This window comes from Echinops telfairi, unplaced genomic scaffold (genome assembly GCF_000313985.2).
Source record: "Echinops telfairi isolate 266 unplaced genomic scaffold, ASM31398v2 ScPeMD7_7405;HRSCAF=8443, whole genome shotgun sequence".
Classification (NCBI taxonomy): domain Eukaryota; kingdom Metazoa; phylum Chordata; class Mammalia; order Afrosoricida; family Tenrecidae; genus Echinops; species Echinops telfairi.
In genome coordinates, this window is record NW_022111305.1 from 1,075,903 (window position 1) to 1,087,344 (window position 11,442).

The 11,442-nt window shown below is 40.9% G+C and overlaps 1 protein-coding gene across 1 annotated transcript; it reads right to left on the reverse strand.

The window, feature by feature from the left end:
- Positions 1-9,803: 9,803 nt before the first annotated feature.
- Positions 9,804-10,359, reverse strand: LOC101654742 (transcription factor BTF3 homolog 4-like). Its single transcript, XM_045296370.1, has one exon. It carries the CDS (start codon positions 10,321-10,323, stop codon positions 9,847-9,849), a length of 477 nt encoding a protein of 158 aa, XP_045152305.1. The 5' UTR covers positions 10,324-10,359; the 3' UTR covers positions 9,804-9,846.
- Positions 10,360-11,442: the final 1,083 nt, after the last annotated feature.

Below are 11,442 nucleotides of genomic sequence, written 5' to 3' on the forward strand. Positions count from 1 at the left end.
GATAGCTCTTCATACGTTCCATTTCATCTTTTTACCACTCCAAATTTTCTAAATTCATACTTCGCACATTCCAAGTTCCAATTGTAGAAGATGTTTTTCAGCTGTTTCGCTGTACAGGGAAGCAGTATGATTTAAACGATGCTTGGCCATCACTGTGCTGCTTCCCTGTATCATATCACCTGGTCCTAACCAGGAGTCCAATGATAGAAGTTGAAATCTTTCCAGTGCCCCGCTCAAAATTGTGCTGAAAGGGATCCTTTCTTCCAGCAATGCAGAACTAAGGGGATAAGGAATGGGCAATCCTTATGGCCGTTATCTCAGTTTCTAGTTCCATTTGCTAGACAATAGCAATACAGCTTTCAACTCCTAGATCTGTTTTGAGGATCCTAGTCCACCCCGTGGCTCTGCAGGAGAAAGATCAATGAAGACTACAACCTTGGACCCAGCGTAGGGGCAGGTTGAGTCAAAGACATGGGGTCACTATGTGCTGAAGTCAACGGACAGCACCTAGCAGCAACCACTGTAGAGGCTACTTGGCTGTGTCTGCTGTGTGTGTGTGTGTGTGTGTGTGCATTTTTTACTGTAAGAGCAGTTTTAGGCTTACAGAAAACCAAGTAGACCGTACAGAGAGTTCCTATTTGCTCTGTTTGCTCGCCCCACTGTCCTCTGCTTCTACTATTCTTACATCCGGGTCTTCCTGTGGTACAAGTGTTACAATTGATGAGGGAATAGTGATACATTATCATTCGCTAAAGTTCATAGTTGTGAACTTCCAGTCATTGTGTGTTTCATACAGTCCTATGGTTTTCAGCACATGTCACGTGGTCCCCATTACAGAGTCCTGTAGCAAAGTCTCACAGCTTTAAAATGCCCTGCATATCACCTACTTATCCCCCTCCTTCTATTCCTGAACACTGGCAAACAGTCTTTTCACCGCATCTATAGGTTGGCTTTTTCGAGAACGCCCAATGGTACAAATCATACAGTATGTTGCTTCTCAGACTAGTGTCCTTCTCCTAGCAGCACACATTTACAGTCCTGTGTCTTTTCATGGTTTGCAGGGAATACATTTTCAATCATAGTAAATGGTCTTTAGTGATTAAATACTACTTTGGGGTTGAGAATATAAAATCGCAAGACTTCTTTTTTCTCCCCTCTAGAAACAATCTAAAAACAGCAGAGATTGGTTGCACAACAAACAAAAAGAATCAAAGTTTAATTACCTGATGGTGTAGTGGGTGACATGTTGGGCTTCCAACCAGAAGGCCAGCAGTTCTAACCACTAGCTGCACTGTGGGACAAAGACGAGGCTTTCTGTTCCTGTCAAGAGTTAACAATCTCAGAAACCCAATGGGTCATTATGAGTCAGAATTGGCTTGATGACAGTATCTCTTGTTTTGTTTTGTTTTGTTTGTTTGTTTGTTTTTTAACCATATCTGAAAGAAACCATTGAAAATTTTAGAATGAAGAATAAGACTTCCTGAGATATGGAAATAATAATCTATAACTTATCAAGGGTTTGTGAGGGAGGGTGATTGGGGGAGGGTGGGGAAGAAAGGGGGAGCTGGTATCAGGGGCTCAAGTGGGAAGAGAATACTTTGAAAATGATGATGGCGGCATATGTACAAATATGCTCGACTCACTGAATGAATGTATGGATTGTGATAAGATGTAAGAGCCCCCAATAAAATCATTTTTTTAAAAAAGAGTAACACTTGCTTTTTCTCTGGTAAAATGTATGTCTCCTGGCATGTGCAGCTCACTCCTCCCGTTCTGCCTCTTGTAGGGACAGTGTGAAAACAAACAGGGCACACTTGTAATCCACCTGAAAGTCAGAAGGAAGCTAACATCTCCACATCAAAGTGGGAGATTGTGTGAAGGCCCACTGCATGGGGCCTGTGTGTGTGTGTGTGTGTGTGTGTGTGTGTGTGTGTGTGTGCTGACAGGGAGTGGTTATTATGAGGAATTACTGGTTGTTGTTTTAAATAGATCATCTCATAAAATAAATTAATCGAGCCAGATTAAATATTCATGAAGGTTATAATTTGTAAAACCACATCTGTAAAACCACATTCTAAACCCTGCTCTTGGGAAATGTACACCTTTTGTTAGTGTTACACCCGACAGTTTCTTCCCTGCTGATGTTGGGGAGAAAGCACACACACACACACACACACACACACACACACACACACGTCTACTCTTCCCAAAATGGGCAGGACAGACTGAAGAGAAAAAGGCCAACCAGGGAGAGAAGGATTTTAAAATAATTATTTACTGAGATTGATTTTCATTAAGTTAAAAATAAGTTCACATGCATGCAATAGCCAGTGTTGAAATGAATGGAAATAATCCTTACTCATTCCATTCTTTGTTTATTAAATAATAAATATTCTTCTTTAAACATTAACTCATTCCACTAATTTCACTAGGACCACTGTCAATCTAAGTGCAAGAGTTATAAAAATGAAAGAAATTAATCCTAGGATCTCTTGTCTCCTAAGAGAGTTTTGTGCAGAGTAAAAAGTGCCAACCGTCTTTAATGAAGAGTGCCATCCATTGAGTAAATCATTGCATCTGAAATAGAAAAGTGCATGTAAGCATAGCCTTCTTGTTCCAGTAAGCAGAAGGGGAAGGCCTGTGTGTGTGCGCATGTGCGCACCACCAGCGCTCTTGATACTCGACCTTTCACTGTGATGCCTAAAGGGAAAACTCAATGCACAGGTAAAAGAGGTGTTTCATCCAAAGTATCAGTCTCTCTGTATTTTTATGTTTACAACCAACAGTACACCAGCCTTTTATAAAATGTGATGCCTCTTCAAGTCTTGGTATTTAGCAAACGAAAAAGGAATCTGTGCCACAAATCCCCGTCAAGCGAGTGTGCTTCTTTCTTCACCGGAGGGACGCGCGTGGGTGCGCGCGCACCGCCAACCCCAGGGCTCTGCATGCTGGACAATTCCATTTCAGTATTCACCGGTTTGGGTCTCAGTGTTTCCAAGAAGAAAAGGAAAAAAATGGCTGATACAAAAGGGAGTGAAAGTAACCTTCCTGAACAAATAGACTGGCAAGGATAGCTAATGATTGCCTGGGTTCAACATTTTTCCTGCCATAAACGAGTAAACTTTCAGTGTATCTCTGAGATGCACTATCACAGGCATTGCCAGGGGCAAGCTTTATCCAATGATGAAGCAGCAAGGCCTAGTGAGATAAAGATGATAGAAGGGCCGCTATCAGGTGGCAGCTGGGTAATTACAACTCTCTATTTGGGTTCTGCAGTGATGCTGCATGTGATAAGTGGAGAATAATGAAGAAAAGGAGTAGCGATAATGCAGGAGCTAAATGGTGGGAAATAGTCTATCATAGCCCACAGCCCGCCGAGGGCCTGTGGGGACTTTGAACTATCTTCTTCAGTTTTCATCCACAGGGAGGGAAAAATACTCTCTTTCTTCTTCCTTCGCTGAATTTATGTGTGTTGGGACAAAAAAGAAAAACAGAAAGGAAATCAAGGGTATGTGGAGCGAATATGACCTTTGCAAATCACTCTGAAGGTCACTATGTAATTATTGTGAAATAAAAGTCTCCTGTAATCTTGCCCAGACTCACAAAAGATGCAAGAATATTTTTTTAATGTGATTTTGCACAATTTGGGGGGGATCATGGCTTTCAAAAGGTCAAGGCAAGTATTTCTAATTATATGTCGAGTAAAGTCTCAGAGGCCCCTCGTGCCATTTGCTACTATTGAGCGGGACTCTGATGACAGCAACAGACAGCCAAAGACAATCCATTATAAATAAGGGAAAAGACTACTTCTGGCTGACATTCAGGTCTGGAGTTTTCAAACAGAACAGCCTACGGCCAAGTTGAAGTGTTTGAGCGTGGCTCCTTTGTTTACATCCAGACCAGTGTCCGCGTCCCCCGTGCCATTCACAAGTGCACAAGTTCAGACTGACCTTGTTTTTCTTTCCCTTGGAACCATCCTGAACTTCACATTGATGGTGGATACAGTTAAGGGGAAAACGTGTGTGTGCATATGTGATGTGTGAGCACACATATGTACACAGATGTAGAAGTCTTCATGTATGCATGTTTGGATGCATGCCTATGTTTATACACATTTGTGAACACAGGTGCATGTGTTCATGCACATTTACATATATCTGTGTAAGCAATGCTCTGGAACTTGACTGGGTACAGAAAGGTCCAATGTGCAGGAGGAGCTGCCCCAGGGATGACTAATACTAAAAGTACCTTCAGTACATAAGACTCTGGTGTGCTAATTGACATAAAGAACTGTCTTAGGGAACATAGTTTGTTTGCAATGCCTTCTCTTTATTTAATTCAATGAAAGTAATCTCCCTCACATGCCCCACTCCTAGATCAGGTGGCCTAGTGACATGTAGGAAATTCATGGCTGGGTGAGTCTTCCAAGGGAAACAGAATAGGCCAATGTAGCCACTAGAGAGTACTTACGCCACAGGATCCACATCCACTAGCAGTCCCGAAATGCCAAATGAAGTATCTTCGATTCCACAGGTACCTTGATATATTGAGGGTAAAATAATGGAGTTGTTTATCTAAACCATCTTGAATGAGATTTAGTTCCCATACCATTAAAAAGCACCATTTTAAAGCTCACTTTAAAATAGCCCATTCAGAAATTATGCAACTAGCACCCTGCTAATCCCAGACCATCTTTATAACCTCAGAAGGAGATGGCATACTTAACAGCACTCGCTTTCCGTGGCCTCCATGGCATCTCCCAGCCCCTCAAGGTAATGCATGTCTCAATGCACTGAAGAATTCTGTACATTTCATATCAACGGAACCAGACAGTATGTGACTTCCTGAGACGGACTGCTTCCGCATGATACGATTACACATGCACAGAGCAGTAACTCTACCAAAAGAAGGAGTTAGCATTCAACCACTTCAAGAGATAACATATGTTTTCAACATCTCTCCTTTTTCCCTTCAGCTCGTTTACTGCATCATTTCTTGTATTTCCATTAGCTACTCTATAATTAAGAGCCAGTTTCAGAGTCTTGACATCACTTTGGTCATTTCTTTCTTTCCTGTCTTCGAAATGACCTTTTGCTTTCTTGACGTATGATGTTCTCAATGTTCTCCCACAGACCATCAGACCTCCTGTCATTAGTAATTAAGGCATCAAATCTATTCTTGAAATTTGGGTGAGATGTACTCAAGGTCATATTTTGACTCTCCTGGATTTGTTTTAATTTTCTTCAATCTTAACTGACATAAGAGCAATTAATAGTTGGTGCCAGTTGGCCCTTGGCCTGGTTTTAACCGCTGATATTGAGCTTTTCCATTGCCTCGTCCCACAGATGTAGTCAATTTGATTTCTGTGTATTTCATCTAGAGAATTTCATGTGTATAGTTGCCATTTATATTGCTGTAAAACAATATTTGCTACAAAGGCATCAATGGTCTTGCAAAATTCTATCATGAGTTCTCCAGCTTTGTTTTTATTACTGACCAGAGTTTCCAACTACTGTTACTTCTCTTTGTTTCCAATTGTATTAGTCTAGGTACTTTAGAGAAACAAATCCGCAGCAACTCATGTATAAGAGAGTTTTATGTAAAGAAAATGTGGATCACGAAAACATCCCAACCCAATGCTGCCCAAGCCCACAAGTCCAACATTAACCCATTAACCCAACACCAGTCCACAAAGTCCTCCACCTCACAAAACAGAGGCAATGATGCCGTCTGCAGGAGGAAAGCTGAGTCAGTGAACGAATAAGCATCTCAGCACTAGCAGGGGTCTCCACACGGCTGCTCCAGCACCTGGGGCTGCATTTGGATAGGTCCATGTGGCTTCTCCTTGGGGATGTCTTGTAGGAAGTCAGTCTTGCAAGCTGAAGCAGGGAACTGCTAAGGCAGCTGCAATCTGGTGTGACCATCACAAAGCAAGAGACCCGAGAACTAGAAAGGTGAGGCTCACCACCCATTTATCCCTCCGCCTTTCAATTAGCCCCACATGTGATTATTGGCCAGGTTGGCACAATTAACTAACTCACCAATGCTTGCATTCCAACCAGCAATAATTGTCAATGCATCTTGATTGCATGTTTGATCAATTAGGGTGAACGTTAAAAGAGATTGAAACACCACCTTCAGAAATGTATAAATATAATTGGAGAATAAATTGAGCTTCACATTTTGGTATTTCTGTTTAATAATGGTTTCTATAACTTTGTAGCGATTCTTTTTAACTCTTATCAATTTCTCCTTCTCCTTGCTTAAAGCTCTATACTGGTTTCCCATTTTACCCTTACTTTGGATTTCAAGCCCTTGCATAACCTGGCTTTTCCTTCCCTTCTGTCCCCAACTAATCTAGTGCTCTTTACTCAAATATCGACCCAGTTGTCATCTAGGCCATGGAACGCACATAAGCACATGTGTGTCAGAGTAGAGCTGTGTTTGTAGGGTTTTCAATGACTGATCATTAAAATTAGTCCCCAGGCCTTTCTTTCTAGGTGTTTGTAGGTGAACTCCAACCTCCAACCTTTCAGTTAGCAGACAAAAAGGATTTGCATCAACAGGAGCTTTGATCTGGTGACAAACACACACACACACACACACACACAAAATGAAACCCAACTCAGTGCCATGGAATCCACTCTGACCCCCAATGATGCTGTATGACAGAATAGGCTGCCCCGTGGGCTGGCAAGGCTGTACACCTTTATGGGACCACAAAGACTTATCCTCTTGTGGAGCATCTAATGGGTTGGAAGTACTAATCTTTCCATTGACAGCCAAATGTGTAACTCACTACTCCACCAATAAATATTCCCTGCCATCAAGTTCAATCCAGATTCATAATATTAGGTGATTAAATTTATTTGTGGAATTAATTCATCATAAAGTACACAACGTTCAAATGAAGGGAAATATTAATGTCAAGTAGGGCAGAGAAGGAGCAGGGGAGAAAAAGAAAGAAATGAGGTATCACCAAAGTCTTCAGAGAGAAGCTAATTTGAGCATTTGAAATGGACGGGTAAAGTTCAGGGGTCCTAACAAGAGAAAGGATGGGGGTGTTCCAGAATAAAGGAATGTGTGATTCCAAAGACTGTGAGACACTGCCACAGCTTTAATGACCCTTTTCATTTATTTTTCACAGTATACAAACCTTAATTTATTTAATCTTCATCCCTGTTGTGATGATGAGGAGATTAGACTTGGAGACTGACTCCCAAGCTTATACAGCAAGCACCCAAGAATGCAAATTCTGTTATTGGCGCTTAAAAAATTCGTTTCACAAAAATTTTCATAAATTATTACTAAAAATAAATAATATTTATTGCTATTGTAAGAGGAACATTAACTGCCAAAAACAAATAAAAATGAAAATCCAGTGTCTTAATACAATATGTTTACTTCTTAGTCATACGTCAGGCCAATGTGAGTGTTCTTGATGCCTTTGCTCCGTGCGGCGACTCAAGATACAGTCCACTCCAACCCGTGGCTGCACCATAGCATAGGGCATTGTCATTGGCCTGCAAACAGCTAATGGGGCATGGATGCGGAAAAGGTACAATATCTTACATTTTTTAAAAAATTGACACATAATCCATCCACACGTCATACAATTCAACATTTCAATCATATAAAAAAAGTTGTACAATCATTCCCACAACCAATTTTAGAACATGTTCATCTTTCTTATACTCATTGTTATTAACTTTTCATTTCCCCCCAATCTACCTTGGCCATACCCACAAGAAAACTTTAATCCAGTTACTGTATCTATAGATTTACCAATCTTGGATTTCATATACAGAAAAACAGATTTAAAGCAACAGCATAAACGCTAACAACAACAACAAAATAAAACAGCAAGATTTCAATGGAAAAGAGGGTAAAAAGTATTAAAAGCTAGAGGAAATTTGAAATGGGTCAAAAGGGAGGCCGAATGATAAGGTGTTGAATTTGAACATGATTTACAGTGTCCTCGGTCTGGTTCTGCTCAGAGGGGATTCACAGGAGCCTTCCTCTCTGTGTGCACGCAATAGATGGATTTGCTCTCCCAGTGTCATCCACAGCCTTCAGCAAACCAGGCCTTCACAATTTAGCTCTGATGCCATTACATCTAAAAATCCCTGACTCCAAAAAGGCATCACTTCCATTCACATGCCACTACTATGTGCCATTAATTGGATAGCCCCCACCCCAATATGTGTCAATTTTGGTGGGACATGGGTCTGAGTGATTTGTCAATATGTAATGATGTAATTTGGCACCATGTGGTCTGATGTGATCAGTCAGTAAATTATGAAATGTCTCAGTCCGAAACTTGGAGTTTCCCTGAAGTGTGGCCTGCACCACCTGTTGATCTTACAAGAACTGAAAAGAGAAAGAAGTGAGAGGGGAAGAGAGGAACTGACTGCTACCGAGAAAGAAGAGCTGAGGAGGGAGCATGTCCTGTGAACCGAGGATCCCTGTGCTGAGGCCCCGGGAATGATTGGCGCCGAGACACAGGTAGGTCTCCAAGGAATGCCAGCACCAGTGGTGAAAGGAAAGGGCTGACAGTCTACCGCTACAACTAGAACCCTGAATTGGACTTGTAGACCCCTACACTGTGAGAAACTCAATTTCTGTTTGTTTAAGCAACTCCTTTGTGGTACTTCTGTTATTGTTGTAGGTGCTGACCCATAGTAACCTTATTCACAACAGAAAGAAACACTGCCTGGTTCTGAGTTCGATACCTCCTATAGAGAACGGTTTATTAATCATCTTGTCTCTCCCGATAATCTGTCCAAAGTATGTAAGATGAAGTCTTGCCATCCTTGCCTCTAATGAACACTCTGGTCATACTTCTTCTAAGACAGATTTGTTTGTATTTTCAGCAGTCCATAGTATTTTCAATGTTCTTCTCCTGCACTCAATAACTAAGGCTTTATGGAATAGTCACAATGCATCATCGAGCTGCAAGAGGAACTGGAAGGAGCTCTCAAATAAATGTCCCCTGTGGTGAGGTGATTTCTCAGTGTCCATTCTAAGTAATGTATGAAGGATTAAATTGCATGCTCCACATTTAAAATATGTATGTTGAAATCCTCATCCCGATTCCTGTAAATACGACACTCTTTGGAAGTGGAAACAGGGTGTTTCTGTGTTCATGCGGTCATGCCGGTGTAGAATGAGTCCTAAACCTAATCACTTCTGAGTTCCAAACAAAACAGAAAAGACTCAGAGACATGCACAGGGGGAAGAGGTCACATGACGACAAGCACACACACCAGACACATCTTTAAGGATAGCTGACTGCTGGGAAGGACCTCTTAGAATGCATCCCAGGTTCCTCAACTGTGAGAAAGTACATTGCTGTTCTGGAAAGATGCCACTTGTGATGTCTTATTTTGTTTGATGGCAGCATTAGTAACTAAGACACGATAGAAAGGGGAACATGGATTTTAGTATGTTTATTCCCTTCGGATAATATACTGTAAGTTTCAATTATCCCAGAATATAACTGTATTTCTAGAAAACAGGGGTGATGATGCTCAAGATATAATTCTTCTTGGTGACTAGGTAGTACAGAGATTTTTCTGGGCATTTGTGGTAAAGGAATAGTACTCTCCTTAGCTGGACAATAAACAATCTATGTAGAACTGTTTATTAATAATTTATATCTCTAGTCACCCATAGTTAGCTTTGCTTTTTTTTATTAGATGCTTCGAACTGTTTTTTTTAATATACAAAATATTTATATTACTTCACTACTAACAGGTGATGTTCTCTGTGTCTGTAAAACTTTGGAACCACATAGCTGATCTGTTAAATCTAGTCCATGCCAACTTCCAAAAACCAGAAAAGATTTCAGTTAGCTTCATTCTTTGATGCCTCATCAAAATTTTCTGCGAGATCTGGAACATCATCATCTTCCTCATCAATGTCTGCTGGCTTTGGGGTTTTGCTATCCAACACTTGCCTGGGGAACTGTTCAGCTAATTTCCTAAGACTTGTTAAGCTGTCGGCACCAAGCTGACTTAATATTCCAGGCAGCATTTCTGTGATTGGTTTGGCTTCTGTATGGCCAGTAATAGCAAATGTGTTAGCAGAGAGGGAAGCTTGGACCTTGGGATTGTTGAAGTGAATAACTGTTCCATCATCTTTAATCATGTTTACCTCTTCAATACCAGCTATATTATTCCCAGCCAATTTTTTAAGAGAACTCTGAAGCTTTTTGTCATCAGCTGTAGCTGTTCTATGTACCACCTTCTTCTTTCTGCAAGCTGTACCCTTGCCCCCTATCCGGACCTGAGCCTGAAGTTTGGCTAACTTTTCTTGATTCATGCTGATGGTAAATCTGAGGCAGGGAGGGTCCTCAAACACCAGCACGCAGCAAGAGCAAGATGGCTGCCTTCTCGAACTAAGTTTTTATTAACTAGTTGCCTGAATGGGCTACAACAAGGGTCAGCATATGGCTCTTTTGGGACTCTGACATAAAATTGAAAAAAATTTAAAGGAGATTATTCAGATAATGATAATTTCATTTGTTTGTAAAGTACATTTATAGCTCTCCAATAATTTTCAAATTGTTGTGAGGGACAGGATTGGCTCTTCCATCTCAAAAGTGTGCCAACCCATGGGCTAGAATATTCAAACCACGTCTGCATCTCATTATAGTTTGTTTTTGCTTATTAATTGGACTGAGCTCTACCACACTTAAATGTTAGCACTTAATTGAAAGAAATGTAAAGCTTTTTGACACACCACAGGGCTAACGTAGGAATTGATTCTGCATCTTTGCCTTCTTAAAGATTGTGCAATCTTTTTCTTTCTTAACATTGAAGGTTGTTGGCATATCTCTTGGCTGTAAAGGTATATTTTCAAACTGTACAGCACTATCTCCTCAATGTTAAGCACTGACCTTCTCCGTGGAGAAAACACCAAACGGTCTTTGATTCTTTACAGAGTGAGTGTCCTAACATTGTCACCCTGTCTGCTCGTCTTCCATATTTACTGAAGTAAAGCTGAAGAGGATTGCCACACTTCAAAAACAGAATTTATCATCTTCCTTGAGAAAACCCAGACTTTCTCATATGTTCTCCACGCCAGTGAAGGGCGCTACCATCCACAGGTGTGTGCAAACTAGAAATTTATGAGTCATCTTCACGCTTCTCTTGCCTGTATCTTCCATATGCAATTGGTCATCAGGCTCCGTGGATTCTCCTCCTCCAAGTTCTCGATATACACCTCCAAAGCTTTCTTCATTCCACCCTTCTACCGTTGAAAAGATTGTTCTAAAGTAGTGTTCTGTCAGTCCCTACTTAATATTGTCTAATGTGACATAGTAGGTTACACCTTGGGCTGCTAACTTCAAGGTCAACTTTTAAAGCCCATCAGCCCTTCCAAAGGAGAAAGACTAGGTTATCTGCTCCCATTAAGATTTACAGTCTAGGAAACTCTAAG

Coding starts and splice junctions, on each gene's coding strand:
- LOC101654742 (XM_045296370.1), bottom strand. CDS start 10,323: ATGAATCAAGAAAAGTTAGCCAAACTTCAGGCTCAGGTCCGGATAGGG.